General features: G+C 36.3%; 1 protein-coding gene across 1 annotated transcript in view; it reads right to left on the reverse strand.

The window, feature by feature from the left end:
* Nucleotides 1-268: 268 nt before the first annotated feature.
* The window catches only part of LOC145665006 (putative sodium-coupled neutral amino acid transporter 12), a 46543-nt gene continuing 30419 nt past the window's right edge, over nt 269-16392 (reverse strand). The window contains exons 8-10 of the mRNA XM_081732193.1: nt 14321-14426; nt 9127-9220; nt 269-2047 (exon numbers count right to left, since the gene is read on the reverse strand). Coding sequence (XP_081588319.1) covers nt 1287-2047; nt 9127-9220; nt 14321-14426 — 961 coding nt within the window. The 3' untranslated portion in view covers nt 269-1286. The remainder of the gene's footprint in view (nt 2048-9126; nt 9221-14320; nt 14427-16392) is intronic.

Here is a 16392-nt window from a genome sequence, read left to right on the forward strand (position 1 = left end):
AATAAATAAATAAATAAATCCAATGAAGAAAGTTCGGATTGAGATAAGATTCCACCTATAAATGGAGCATCAAAATTCAATATACAGAAGAGTGTTTCGCGTATATCTGACCGAACCGATTCCTTCCGTCCTTCGCGCAGAATGTACTCGCCTGGCTTTGGTAAGCTGTGAAAGTGTATTTGTGGTCTCTCGTTTGTGGTTAACATTGTCGCACCCTGGTGCCATAGTCTATTTCTTATATTTTTTTCGTTTTATAATAATAATAATAATAATAATAATAATAATAATAATAATAATAATAATAATAATAATAATAATAATACTTGAGTTGTAAAGCCCATTTGACGAGATATGGCTGATGAAGTCCCGATAGACCACTAGATATGTTTTCCGTTATCTTTCTTTTCTTGCAACTATGTGAAATGTGGAAGTCATATCTCTCCTCCTCTAACAGATAAAACGTACACGTAAAATCCGTAAGAGAATAAATTATATAATGATTCATTTAATAAAGGAACATTTTGTTTAGTGAATTAGATTAATGTATATGAATTATTTTGAACAAAAGTAGAAAGACAGAATTGAATACTGTTAAAATAGCAAAATTAATCTTCGATATTGTTTTAGCAATGCTACGACTGAAAACAAGAGCTTAATATTTTTTTGAAGTGTTAATACATTATTGTTTTCACAATATTTCGGCTTTAAAAAGTAATATTTAAATACACTAATGAAATACCTAATTTATGTGTAACTCAAGATATCAATACGATTAACTGCTGCATACCAAATGAGATCATTCAAGGTTGTACCACTAGTGACGACTATTGAGGGAAGTCACATTGGTAAAAATGATAATCTAAGGGAAGAAAATTTACCTAACTCTTTATATACGAAAATTAAGATATTAGGTAAATTGTCTTTTCTTACGTAGTACCGATATAATTCTAAATTTTACGGATGTGACTTCCCTCAACAGTCGCCACTGGTCGTTGTAATTATACAATTCACGAAACATGTGGGAATTGTTAAGAGCTGAATTGACAGTGGAATGTAAACAACGAATCTAGCAAATCTTATTTTGCTTCTCAAACATTACTCGAAATTGCTTTCCATGATACTGGAAATGATTCACAGACACTTTACACTATCGTATAAATCACACTGTGTATTCGCTTTGTCCACTTACACGAAACCAATCAGAAACTTACGTAAAGAAGAGAACGAAAAATGTGTTGAATTTTTCGCTTATCAGAAAATAAGTGTCAGCCTTCCATGGGCAAGCTTCATAAATTTTCGATATGATCAACGGACACTAAAATCACTGAAGCTAGCGCCCACACAAGCACAAAATAAAGCCAGCCTTTTCTGTAGAAGGGCGACGTGAAGTTATTCTTCACTCCCATCCCAATCACTTGTAGCGTATGCTTACGAGCACAGTAAACCAAGGCTGCTGGGATCACATACTGAATGCCTGCCCCAGCGTATGACCCTGTAATCCCCACTAAAAACTCCAAGTTTTTGGTGATAAAGGCGACAAGAACTGGAGGAACTACGGCAAGTATTGGAAACACTACCCTCCGTATACACCACCTATAATGACGACCTTCAGTCAAAAATAGGGACTTTAAATTGTTTCTTAACGTAATTGCAATTATGGGAAAATTCGTACTTAGCGTAAACACTGGAAACAAAGCTAAGAAATATTGTATCATTAACACGAAGCCACCATGTTTGATTCCACACGCTTTCGGCTGGAAGTCTAGAGTGTATAAGTCATCCAAATGGTCAAAAGCGAAGATCCCAGTAAACGCCAGCAGAAGGTAGAAGACAGCAATTAGCGAGTAGTCAAGAGCAAAAAACTGGAAGAGTCTCGACTTATCAGAAATTGGAGTGACCAGAGCTGGCAATGAGTGGTGGCACATAAAGGAATACACACACACACCAAACAAATTAGGAATTCCGGCGACATTCGCTGGTCTTGGATGGCCCTTTGGACCGTCCGATATTAAGTTCTTCACAGCGTAGATTATCATGATAGAAAAGGCTGTGGATTAAAAGAAAAACAAATCAATTGCACAGAAAACTACACCTAATATTGGTCAATTGGGAATTAGTATTAACATTAGTTCTTTGAACACGCAAGAAAGAGTAAATCACACACATACACAAAACACACCTCTGTATCCTGTGGCACTTTTGAAAGGGATGGTGCTCCATATCGGTTCTCTTGGAATCTCCCACGCCAATTCTCTTTGTTGCACTAGCATCATTTATGTTGTACCCAGAGCCGGATTTAGGTTTGATGAGCCCACAAGCTATTCTAGGTAATACTAGCTACTAGCTATTATTCATACGCACGAATTCGTGCAATATGTATATTATAAAGACGAAGTAAAAATGAATGAATCACGTCTCCGTTATATCTCCAGCTGTCCTTTGTCAATGACAAAGTGGCTGGCTGCACTGTAGTCTGCAGCTGCATGCTACATGTTCCATGCATCTGCCATGCAGGGTATACAGAACGAGGCATCTTATATACAGAAATGCGCAAACTAGTGATATTTTAGAGAGCAGGCAAGCAGCAGCGGGACCGTCACTAACATCGTGGCAGCCTACACAAAAATGTTGCTTGTAAATTTTATTCTGTATTTGTGTTGTAATGTATATTTTGGAAATGTAAATTCAGTTCTTTAAATTTTGGGGGGCCCCTAAGAGAGTGGGGGCCTAAGCCATTGCATGTTTAGCTTATACATAAATCCGGTACTGGTTGTAACAGCTGTACCTACTGAAAGTTACTGGACAACAGGATCAGTGGAAACAGCTTATGATAATGCTTCTTTCTATACGCAAAATTTACTGAAAGTGGTTAAAAGTGACGGTCAAATTGTCCGTCATCCTTAGGAGTGACCAAAATAAAAAGTGACATTCTCAATTGAAACTTCCTCGACAAGAACGAAATGTTAATGCGGACAATAATAAGTGATACTTAGATTCAATTGTTTTCCGGATGATCCTGTTCCCTTTAAATTTTAATTAACAACTCTGGAAGATAAATCTTTAAGTTAATACAACAACGGTGCTGAAAAAGATTCCAAAGAGAAGCGACAATCACACACTAACGGGTCAATCCAAATAAAATCGACCAATGATGGTTGCTAACAAAATTTAGTTTTTTATTATTTTTTTTTTTTTTTTTTTTTTTTTTTTTTTTTTTTTTTTACCTAATGTTGTACCACATTTAGGGAGTTGAAAACGGGTATTCATTTATTTTTTAGCCGCGCAGGTTTTGTCGTAGCAGCCATTTTGTATAGGCGCCTGAACGCATTTTGAACTTTTTAGTGCATTCCGTTAAATGCTGTAACTTTTTAGGTTTTAAAAATAATGAGTTCAAACCAAAACCATACGAAAGAATGGACAATATTATATGTTCTGTGCACATAGAGACGTGCTTCAGAATGTACATTACTTTTGGAATGTACATTTTGAAACGAAATAAACGAGATTCACCTTCAATTCTTCGTCTACATAAAGACTAGATAATATACAACGTCCTAAACAAGTTTCAAATCTGAGAACTATATACTTGATTTTTTGGAAATTTTTAAATTTTGCGAATTTTCGAAAATCGTGTATTTTCACCATCAAATATCTCAGGGAAGACAGAAGTAAAAAAATCCCAAATTTGCACAAAATAGACGATAGTTGTGTAGTAACAAGTAGGTAAAATTGCATCACTGAGACTTAATATCATGAAGCGCCATTGGAATGCATATAAACTTTGTAGCAAAAGTCAAAATAACACGACAGTAATGTTAAATGGGTAAATAGGCATAATTTATGAATCATATCTTGTACAAAAAACGAAAGTTGTCTGTTATTTCTTTTCTGTCTACAGCGCTGCTCTTAAGACATGAGTGAGGTAAATAGTTGACTAATTTGTGTACAGAGTTTGGAACTGATAATTAAAAGTACGATCTGTAAGAGTTGTGAACTCTGTGGGTGTGAGTTTTCGGCGAACCTTAGTGATTGGCACCCACACTTTGTCATTCGTACATAGTTTACAAGAGGTTCTTGAGCCATGGGGATGGAAAAAGTGATCAAAAAGATCGTTATATTCCTGACTGATGTCTTCAATCCACCATTTGTCATAAATACAGGCTACGATATTATTAGGTGCAAATGACAACATGCTATGTTCTAGAAGTACTGAAGTACTGCAATCAGTAAATTTATCATCATTATTTGTTTTCGTCAGAGGTACAAATCTATGATATGATCTGGTATTAATAATTCTTTTACTGGTAGCAAATCTCCAATTTCTTGCTGTTTGACAACTTCTTCTGATGAAACTTAGATAAATTGTATGCCTGAGATACTGTATCAACACAAAACCTGCACCTGTTCAGTTTTTAAAATCGTGAATTTCACATCACTGCAAACAACTTATAACTCAGAAACTACTCACGTCTCAGTGATGCAATTTTACTCACTTATTACTGCACAACTATCGTCTATTTTGTGCAAATGTTGGATTTTTCACTTCTGTCCTCCCTGAGATATTTGATGACTTTCGAAAATTCGCAAAGTTTAAAAATTTCCAAAAAATCAAGTATACGGTTCTCAGATTTGAAACTTGTTTAGGACGTTGTATATTATCTAGTCTCTATGTAGATAAAGAATTGAAGGTGAGTCTCATTTATTTCGTTTCAAAATGTACATTCCAAAATTGCAAATTCTACCTCAATGTTCAGAGTTTCATTTCTCGACGTTCTGAGTCTCCTTTAGCCTAACCGGCATAACCGTGGGACGTAAAACTCAAAAAAACTCGACGTTCTGAAGTACGTCTCTATGTGCACAGAACATATAATATTGTCCATTCCATTATCTTTCATATGGTTTTGGTTTGAACTCATTATTTTTAATATCTAAAAAGTTACAGCGTTTAACGGAATCCTCTGAAAAGTGCAAAATACGCTCAGGCGCCTATACAAAATGGCTGCAACAAACAAACCTGCGCGGCTAAAAAATAAAAATTAAAAAATAAATAGGTAAAAAAGTAATTTGGTAAAAAAAAAAAAAAAATAAAATAAATTTTGTCAGCAACCTTTAACCTGGAAATTGATCGATTTCATTTGGATTGCCCCTAACCTCAAAATTGTTCACAGAAGTTAATTTATCATTTATTTATTTATGTAATATATATCCTATAGAGCCCACTAGTTTAGCCTTCATTATGCGCTGAATCAAACTGCAGCAAGAAATTATCGAGTTTTGAGAACACAAATGTCATTGCTCAATTTTTCTCAATATTGACTTTGTCAGTTATTTCGGTAGCTTGATACCTGAAATGATAGCATGCATCAAAAAGCCAATAACATGTTCAACTTAATCCCCAATCTTCAACTACTTCAGTCACGATCCTGATTTTTGACAATACTTTGAAACTTCGAAAACGATCTCCTGAAAGATTTAGACAACTGGAGATATGACATTTGTGCTCTCAAGACTCTTTATTTATTTCATAAAATGTATATTTTAAAAATTTACAAGTTTTTTTCACGTCCTCAAATACTGTAAATCAGCAACTCTACCGACTGAAGTACAAATGATGGTAAATGTAATTTGCTATCCAGTAATTGGCAATTATATGATGCATATAATACCTATAATAAATACATACACATACGTACATAATATTAGAGATCAAACCTCGAAAATCCAACACTGATGAAACGAGGAAACAACTTTAAAATTGAATTCTCCTTCAACGTACTTTCTATGCATACACATCTTACACAAATATCTGAATGTTTTAACAATCTCCTGTGATATAAAATTATAAGTGGTTCGAAAATACGTTACTATCTAAGTTTTGATAAGAACATCGTAATCTAGAGGTTAGAACATTGGATTTGGATTCATGTCAGCGTGGTCCCGGGTTTGAGTCCCCAACTTTCGGTGTCCATCCAGCGTCGTGAGGCAAACTGGGGAGTCACGTGAACGAAAGACGTGACAGGGCAACGCAACGCACTGACCACGTGTTCGTTGCTACACTGGACGTAATTCAGCCGGTCACTGACAGATGGCGTTGGAGCTGTTCAGGCTCTTAAGATAGGCTGCTACGCCAAGTGATGCAGTTTGGTATCTACGTTTTGATCAAGAGTGAACAGGATTTTACAACTATAAAAACTGTGCTTTTTCACAAGACTTATGGCTTTATTCAACAGACCCAATGGCTACATTAAAATGGCAATACATTCGCCAGAATTTCAAAAACTTATAAATAATATATTAAGAGAAAACTCTTGGAGATGGGAAGAACTATATTAATTATGAAATATCCAATTCATGACACCTGCCTTTTCACATAATTTGACTTACAACGATAATTTCTTAAGAAGATGTGGTTCTCTCCCTACTTTCTTCTCGCAATTTAAGGTAATATTTCAAATTCGTGTCGCAAAATAATCGGGCAACATGCACAACAAAGAACAAAAAGTGTTTACGAAAACAGAATAATTAGTGTTTATAATCCTTTTTAAATGGCTTGAAAGTGAATTTCTCAAAAACGCAGCCAAAATACTTCAGTGTGACAAGATAACTAGATCTATAATTATTCTGACATTGCAAAACCACGCTCAGGAATTGTAACTATTATTCTACTTACAGGTTTCTGTAATTCTTGAATCTTTAAATTTCCGAGTTTTCGACTCTCCCCTGGAGTCTTGGTCACGGAGGTTAAAAAAAAAAAAAAAAAGAAAAAGAAAAAGAACAAAAGCATGAAGGAATAAAAAGGAACGGACTTACCAAGGGGAAGAGCTGTGTGGAAAACACTTTGTCAAGTGCGTCAGCGATCTGCAGATTTTCTTGAAGCAAACTAAAATATGGCGGAGTCAGTTTATGCGCCTTTTATGTTTCTGTTGGAAGGTTGCCAACTCATGGTATTATCATGCCAATGTTGTGAATATTTTGTGATAACCGCTTCCCATTCGTCACTTAGCCATCCCTTGTCTAGGTTTAATTTTGTTTTTTTTTTTTTTTTTTTTTTTTTTTTTAAGTGAATAAACAAACTTTCGAAACCCAGTCTCTCTACTTCATTTCTAGCTCCAAATAAAATTTTTGAATCTTCTACCCTGTGTTGCGGTTCTTTTAAACGTTTCGATAAACCTGACACCGGATTTTCCGCTTTCGAATTTGTATTGTCTTTCTTTACTCGGATTCTTAAAATTTCTTTTCGTTTTGCCTATGTAACTCTCTTGGCAACTGAATTTTATTTCATAAATACCCGATTTATCATTGAGATCTGTGTAATAACTCTTAAATTGGGTGATATTCCGTATAAACCGTATTGTGTGTAAATTCTATTTAATGCAGTTGTCAATCTAGGAAAAATAGGCAATCCTATCCACCTTTTATCCTTCATGGCGGTTTCAGGTTTATCGGTACTTACATTCCTTTTAACCCGATTATTTAATAATGAAGCTGGGTCCGTTCAGACCACCCAGTTTCATCAGGTATTCAATTTCTGTCTGTAAATCCGTTCCTTTTCATGCCTTGATGTTTGTTCTTTTTTTCCTGTTTTTAACCTCCGTGACCAAGACTCCAGGAGAGAATCGAAAGCTTGGAAATTTAAAGATTCAGGAATTACAGAGACCTGTAAGTAGTATAATTATTCTTTTGTTGCACCAAAGCAACTTACTCATACCAATACCTTGTGTAACTGTCTTTTTCTTTTAACTGGATATCTCCTTCCTCTCTGGGAACGTCGTCAGCACATTTCTGCTGAATTACCGGATCATTTTCTTTATATCTCCTATTGTAGTACAGAGCAATTTACCCGTGGGCTTAAGACAATGGTGGGATCCCACATAAATCGTTAAATTAAACTATAATAATACTTTCACAAAAACAGTAAGTGAACGGGTAATATATAATGACGAAAATTAGGTGATATTAAAAATCGAAATTAAATCCACGGAATATTATGGGTAATTTTTTCCTTATAGGATAGCAAATACTAAAATAGGAGATGTAAAGGAAAGGATCCGGTAATGCAATAAAAATGATGCTGACAACGTTTCCAGAGAGGAAGAAAATATCCACTTTAAAAAAAAAAAAAAAAAAAAAAAAACCGGAAGCACAAGGTAGTTTGTTTTGCTATGAATACGAGGTGTATTCAAAAAGTATCGAACTTTTGGTTGGCAAAAATACATTTATTGATCTGGAAATCCGAAACACTAATTCCCTTCAAAGTAGTCTTCTTGGTAATGTACATACTTCTCCCAGCGCTCGCGCCATTTGGCGATAAACAGCCTGAATCAAATTTCGTGCCCAAATTCTCGTTCAAAACTGAATGTATCGATCCGTTTGAATTGTTTCCGCTTGGGTATCGCCAAGTTTTGGCAACATTTAATGTAATATCACTACTCAAGTTTTTCTGTTTAAAAAAAAAAAAAAAAAAAAAAAAACGACGACCGCTCACTACAAGTCTTCACTCGTTGGCCGACTGCCAGAGACTGATGCTTTCTGCACACGGGAAAAAATTCACGACTACGCATGAGTGTCTCCTCTACATCTACACTGAAGAAAGTCTCCTGTATTTCATTGGTTTACGCGAAAAAAAAATAAGGTTCGATACACTCTTAAACACATCTCGCATATGCCATGTAGCTTTTGTCAGTGAGTTTTATTTCATCATGAAGATGGTAACAGAAGTATTACCAGATTTCACAGAAAACTGCGGAATTGCTATATTAACTCAATCATTAAATAAATAAAACCGTAATAATATCGTATTTGATATATCTTCAACTTAGAGCGAAAATGTGCGATTGGACCAGGGTTCGAATTCCGTGTCTCCAGTTTGTAATCCAGCTGATCATTACGCCATCCAGTCCTTTCCCAAACAGCTACACTAGACTGTCTCAGCAAAAATAGACGTATACTGCGGTACAGTCCATATAGTATGAATTAGCTGAGCACGGAAGTGGAAGTGTGTGTAGTTCGTCTGGGGAAGGACTAGGTAGCTACTGTAAAGTAGAAATCTGGATTTGATTCCGGTTTAGTCGCTCATTTCGCACTAATTTTCATCGTGTTCATTCTCAACACATTTTATACACTTACCTAACCACCTCATGGCAGTAGTGAGCATCTGTAAATACTTTGTTTTCTGCACATTAAAAAAGACGAAAGGACCCAAGGCAAGGACAAAAACACCCTGAAAAAAAAAGTAACAATTATAGTGGTACATTTTTTTCTTGTTACTTTCACTTTTAATATGAGTTTGGGAAAATAAAGGACAAAATATGACGATTTCCATAGAAATATAAGGTGCTCCTAATCTATCCAAGAATTCCGTAGTTTTTTGAAGAATCTTCAAGCATTCGACATCATTCATGGGTTTCCAGCTTATAATGATCTTTATTATGAACTAATTTGGAGGAACATTCATTTTATTTTGTGTAATGGACTTCAAGAAATGCATTTTGTTTCATTTCTGAATTTTCTTTCCTTTTACATTATCACGTTCAATCGTTACCCGTGGCTGTGATAACGTACTCTCACAAAATCTGCTAATAACTCATGATAAAGCTCCAGCCAATGAGAGTACATGTGCAGACGAAATGGATAAAAATTCGTATGTTATGAGGGATTGAAGACTTCGTTTTACGCCTGGGTTCTAGACCCATGGGCGGGTCTTTGTTTGAGAAGTGGGAAGAATGACGCAGCAATGTTCAAGATGGACACGAAAAAGTGAAAATCTGCGTTACTTCTGTGCTAAAGTATTTACTTTCATCATCATCTTACTAGTTTTTTAATCTTTGTGTAAGCATGTAGAATCTTACGTATAAAAGTATACAATACATTGAATTAAATCATATACGTCATTCCTTTTCAATATTTTACTCGGGATCGCAATGTGCATGGATTGTCTATTTTATACTATGTTCTCTATAAGAGAATCGAATTCCTGAAGTATATTGCTTTCAATGTAACTCCTAACATTGTGGTTTGTTGCGGTTGTTTGTGGTGAGGTCGGGCAAAACTTCGTTTTGTCTGAATCAAATCACAATTTGCATTGGTAACAGCGTTTGTGTGCGAATAGCTCTGTATGCATTCAGGTTGTTATTGGCGAAGCTGTCAATGCACAGGCGCTGGATAGATTCCAAGTTCGATTCCCCAGCTTGGTTATTACGTTAGTATCCTTCTCCCTACACAGTAATCATAATAACTATATCAGAGTTAGAATTCCCACTCGAAATAGTCAAGTGTACGATGGACAAAATGATATTTTCGGTAATTTTCAGTTCCCTCTATTAAGGTTTTAACATACCGACATTTTTCTGGGTACTGCCTTGGTTTGGTCATATATTTTAATGCATTTATAAAGTTCCCTCGTAAACGTCAGTACACATTTACTGATCTGTAAAATAACTTGTATGTCAACAGCGTCTTTTTGATATTTGGAGGCGTCAAACCAGGACTGAAAGAGTTTTCGGGAAACGCTCTTTAATTTTGGCGAAAAAATTTAATAATCTGACATGACTTTAGATTTTTTTCTCCATAATTGTAAGATTGAGTTCAACAATTTCCGCATTTCAGTTAACCACTTTGATATCTGGCAAGTCAAGACACTTCTCTAGTACAAGTTAACTTACTACATGCCCTTTTTTTTCCTCTCTCTCTCGTCCAGTGGAAGACCAACGAACGTGTCCAAAGTTCGGCGATCCTTCAAAAGACTACTTAAGTTAAAAAGAGGAAGACTACAGGGGAAAAAGGAGGTAAGACAGTCTTCTTATAACTTTACACAATTGCCCTGTTTTCCACTGATTTACCTAGTTCTTCCCCTGTAAACGAAATCTTTAGCATTACATTTCTTAGTGACTAACCTTCTTCTTACTGTGGGATTTAGTTCATTGAAACTACACCTCTCAGGCTACATAACTCTGTTGTTAACTCATTTTCGGCCATTTCTTGACTTGCCTCCTTTTTCCCCTGCGGTCTTCAAGGGATTTTTATAAATGACCTAAGACTTATGCTCATATTTCTGTAATTTCACTAAAATTTTACAATAAATTATGAGAGTTGTGGAGAGGCCGTATTAAAAATGTGTTATATACAACTAAAAAAGGATCCATAATGGATATTTCGTTGGTAGGAATCATGAAAAAAATCCAAGCAACCCTGAGACATACTCACGTATTAATGCACATGTTACAAAAACTCGTATGATAAAACTTCAAAATACGTCATAATAACGCAGAAATTTTTAATGATATGCAAATGTGGACGGAAAATGCAGACCGCGGAAGAAAGCCTGACAAAAGTACTTTACCCTCTGGTCAATAGATGGATGTATTGTACTGGATCAGATTGGGCGCTGGGAAAACAGTTGTGTGTCAGTTGCGAGTAAAACAGAAGTAACCAGAGTGGAACAATGATCGTACATGAAAGAGACTAATATCTGGGAAGAAATGCGAGTGTGTGTCACCAAAAACTGGTAGGAGCGTTGCTACCTACCGTTTCCCCTCGGGCGCTGGCTTCTGGAGAACTCCCTAAGAAAACAGCTGATAACAATTCTGGTCCAGGCTCATGTTCTGTTCAGGCGCAAATTGATAATAGTGAAATACAACAAGTGATTTGACATGAGCAACGTTGGTGCTTTTGAGACTCAAGTTGTATTATACTTACTTTTGTGTATGCGTTCCTATACATATACGTAACTGGCAAGCCGACTGCTCGCAGGGATTCATACACACATGAATGAAGACGATAATATTTCCTTAGATGAATTCCTATTTATTAAATAGGCATATATGTGGATACGGAGTAGAATGAGAAATATTAACAACACACAAAATTTTCACTATACAGAGCTTGAACGCTCAAACAGAAGAAGTTGCACTGACGCAATTGAATAAACGAAATAATGAAAAATAAGACACTTAATATCACATAGTAGACGTAGATATGCACACACTATATAAAAACACTAAAAACATAGCCCTTCTATTCGATATCACTTGCACTATATACTTATTATTCGCACTGATGTGAGACTTTCACTGCGTAATTTAAGGCAAGGGGAATGGAGAGACACAGGAAACACTAATCCATGATGAAATTTCTTGACCCCGAAGAAACGCTGTACTCCAAAAGATGGTTGTTCACTTTTTCATTTAACACCAAAATAAGACTGCTATCACATACTTAATTATTGATCGTACTCCTCTTATATTAATATAGCGGCAAAACGTTCTTGAAAACTTTTCGTTCCTTCTTATTCTGACGGTTTAGGGTCACTCCCCGCTTCTACCAACGCTTGGGAACATCCCGTTCACTATGCTAAGGGTTGGTAGTGCGTTGTACAAAATAATAAAGAAATGTCAAAGTTTTCTGCATTCTTACGCAACACAAATATGACGCCAGTATAATGGAGAGCACTGGCAACACATGTTTCGGTCCCGTGGGAATAAAACTTGGAAGCGATAGTCAAAAAAAGTGTTGCAGGCTGAACTAGTAAATTCCTCCCATGACTTGGATTTTTTTACACTACTATTATACATAAAACAGTTCAGTGGAAAGGAGCGAACGTTGGTAATTGTGGGAATGAGTCATTTCACCTACGACTCCTACAAGCCATGAACACTGTTCTCACGGTAGGAAGGATGACGCAATATGAGTGCATGATAACACAATAGACGACGAGAATTCGTTCACACACAATATCAACTTCGTGTCCAAAAATATTCCCAACCTTAATAAATGTCGTTATGAAGAAAGTATATATGGAACAGTCATAGTAACGAAAACCATAAGTTGGTAACTATTTTTAGGGAAAGGAAAAAATGAGTTTGCTGCTACAAAGCACTTTGTCCAGACGATAAGCGTTGTATTAGAAAACAACAAGTCCTTTTTTTCTACCGTGAGAAATGATAAAAGCAACTGAGGAACACCTCCAGAAAGAGTTGAGTTTCTCACCAGCAAGCAAAATAGCTTTTCTTTCCTCTGAGTAAAATAATGATTTCGTTGCATGAATAAAAGTTTAAAAAAGAAGTACACTGTTCGTCCAAAAACGTAATCTTTTGGTCGGGCTGACGATCACAGCGTTATCGTGTATTAATGCTTGCCATATCGAACTATCGCAAGATGCGTAGCAGTTTTTCAGCGAGGAAGCCAAGCAACCAGGACATGGAACGGTGAAGCCAGCATGTGAGTGTGTGGACGATATGTCACGTGCAGTGTTGGAACATACGTTTGAGAACGAGAAAGGATGGACGCTAAGTGAATCAGAGACGAAGATTGGGATTGAGAAGCACACCATTCATAAAATTTAGACGCAACACCTGAACCTACGTAACGCTGCATTGAAAGACTTCCACATGTCCTCACGGAAGTTCAAAAGTGGACACAATTTGTAGCTTGTTTCGATAGCCTACAGTACTATGAGAAAGAAGGCAACTAATTTCTCTTCAAAGTGCAACAATTAAATGAAATCTTTAAGTTTTACATCCCACGGTTATGCCGGCTAGGCTCAAGGAGACGGTGATAATGAGAAATGAAGGAAATGGAATGAAGAAAGTGGGAGAAATCTGGAGAACCCTGAGCACGCACACTGTGTTTGTGCACCACAAAGCTCACTTGGTGTGAGCTGGGATCGAACCCAGGATCCCATGCACTAGAGATGAACGCTCTACCACTGAGCCACCGCGGCCCCGCATCCTCAGAAGGGAGACATTCAGGATCACCGCGTACACAGAATCTCTAGCCCACATGATTGATGGTGATTGTGGCATATGATACAAGGGGAGTACTTATCATTTCGTTCCTCATGACACCACAGTCACATCAGCGTTTATAAAGACTTCCTGCACCAATCACATCAGCGTTTACAAACACTTCCACCAATATCTACGACGTGCCGTTAGGGAGAAGCGTCCAAATTACTGCATAATGCAAAACCATATGAAGCCAACTAGTGTGTTCACCGGATTTGTCACCGTGTGATTTTGACCCCCTTCGCAAGGTGAAGAAACCACTGTGTAGTAGACGATACGCGACCCGCCTGGACATTGAAAATGCAGTGCATTAATAGAACAACCGCTTCACGTATGGTGCAGAGGATGGTGCTGCAGACGGTATTCGACGTTTCTCACATCGATGGCAGCGTGCTGTGGACAATGCGGGAAATTATTTTGAGGGTTTATCATAATAAGAGAAGTTTTTATAACATGTGCATTGTCGCGTGTTAGGGTATATCCTGTGTATACACTGTTGAGAAACATATCCTAAATAAAATAAAAAAGAGTGAACTTACAAGGAAAATGCGATAAGCGTCAAGTCTGGTGACAGGAGTTCCTTCCCAACAAAGAACGTCGTCGGGCAGAGTTGCATTGCAGGAACTATTGTCTGGCAAGTAGGTACTGCAATATAAAAAGTTATAGTTTATAAACACAAACTGATATTATAATATATTATGTACTACCGTCGTGTGCTCTTTTGCTGTACTAAAATTTTCACATTTTTTTTTTCCTTCTAGCACACAAGCACTCGTGCAAGTGATGATAATAAATTATAAACATTAAAATAATTAAAAACATAAATTATATAAATATTACAAATCCATTCTCTTCCTGCTTTTTAATTCACTTCCCCAAGAACATAGTTCACGCAGCACAAGCTAATATGTCAAGACCTATAATTTGTAACCATTTGATCCAACGATTAAAGTGATCTTTATTATGAACTAATTTTGAGGACATTCATTTTATTTTATACATTGGACTTAAAAACTGCATTTCGTTTGATTTCTGAGTTTTCTATTATTTTACGTCATAATGCTCCTTGTTCACGTTTGAACCTCACCCGTGAGAACTATTCTGATAACTTATTCTCACATACCTTTGTTATACGTCATGATAATACTCCAGCCAATGGGAACATATGTGCTGACGAAATGAATAAAATTTCGTATATTATGAGAGGTTTGAGACTTTGTTTTATGCCTGGGTTCTAAACCCATGGATGGGGCTTCTTGAAAGAAATGGGAAGAGCGATTCTCTATTCTAAAAGATGGTGGTTTAACGTATAAACTTGCGTTAGGTGTTCTATTCAATTCTTCTATTAAAAAGTTTTTTTTTTTTTTTCATTCATTTTTTTAACTTATGAGTAAGTATGTAGAAAGCTAAGAATATGAATAATGCAAGTAGAGTAAATTAGACCATGTGTTTTTTTGATTCAGGATTTTTTCTCTATACATGTTACGTGCATAGTTCCACGTAGTATGTTTTATCTATAACTTCTAATATAGTGGTTTATTGCGGTTATTTGTGGTGAGGTTCGGAACAAAACTTAGTTTTGTTTGAATCGCATCACAATTTGCGAGGAAACAGCATTTGTGTGCAGATAGCTTTGTATACATTCAGGCTGACATTAGCGAAGCTGTCAATGCACGGGTGCTGAATGTATTCCAAGTTCGATTCCCGATCTTGGTTATCACGTTGGTTCATTTTGCCATCCGCAATAATCATTATACGATTACGTACTCCACTGGGTCATCGCGGCCCCTTTTCAGTTCTAACATGTATGCCATCTAATTGTTATTGCCTCTACTATAACATTATAAACATCAAACTCCCCAAAACGACAAGCTATTGTCGACAACCTTTTAAATATTAAGTAACGTTTGACATCACAAGGGAATTCATGTTATTATTCAGTTCAAAATCTCTTGTCGTCGCGAATTCTGTCGAGAAATTTGAAGCTTAAAATATATAAAACGATAATCACGCCTGTTGTTCTATATGGTTGAGAAACATAGTCGCTTACTCTGAAAGAAGAACATAGACTGAAAGTATTTGAGAACAAGATCTGAGACGAATATTCGGACCCAAGAGGAACGGGAATGGGGAATGGCGGAAACTTCATAATGAGGAACTACATAATTTATATGGTTTACCCAACATTGTTAGGGTCGTCAAGTCTAGGAGGCTTAGGTGGGCGGGTCATGTAGGAGGAATGGAAGAAAGTAGAAACGCTTTCAAAGTCTTGACTGGAAGACCAATCGGAAAACGACCATTAGGAAGACCTAGGCGCAGATGGGAGGACAATATTAAGATGAATCTCGCAGAGATTGGAATACAAAGTAGAAACTAGATCCAGTTAGCTAAGGATAGAAGTAAGTGGAGAGCTTTTGTGAACGCGGCATTGAACCTTCGGGTTCCATAAGCCATAGAGTTGGTTAGTTAGTTAGTTAGTTAGTTGACATCACAAAACTTCCTAACATGTAACTTGTTTTTCTCATCTAATTAACAAGTAAATCCTTGGAATAATAAACAATTTACAAAAAAAAAAAAAAAAAAAAAAAAAAAGTTATTTAAAAGTAAATAA

Source organism: Thermobia domestica, chromosome 11, assembly GCF_964235325.1.
Source record: "Thermobia domestica chromosome 11, izTheDome1.hap1.1, whole genome shotgun sequence".
NCBI classification, from domain to species: Eukaryota; Metazoa; Arthropoda; class Insecta; order Zygentoma; family Lepismatidae; genus Thermobia; species Thermobia domestica.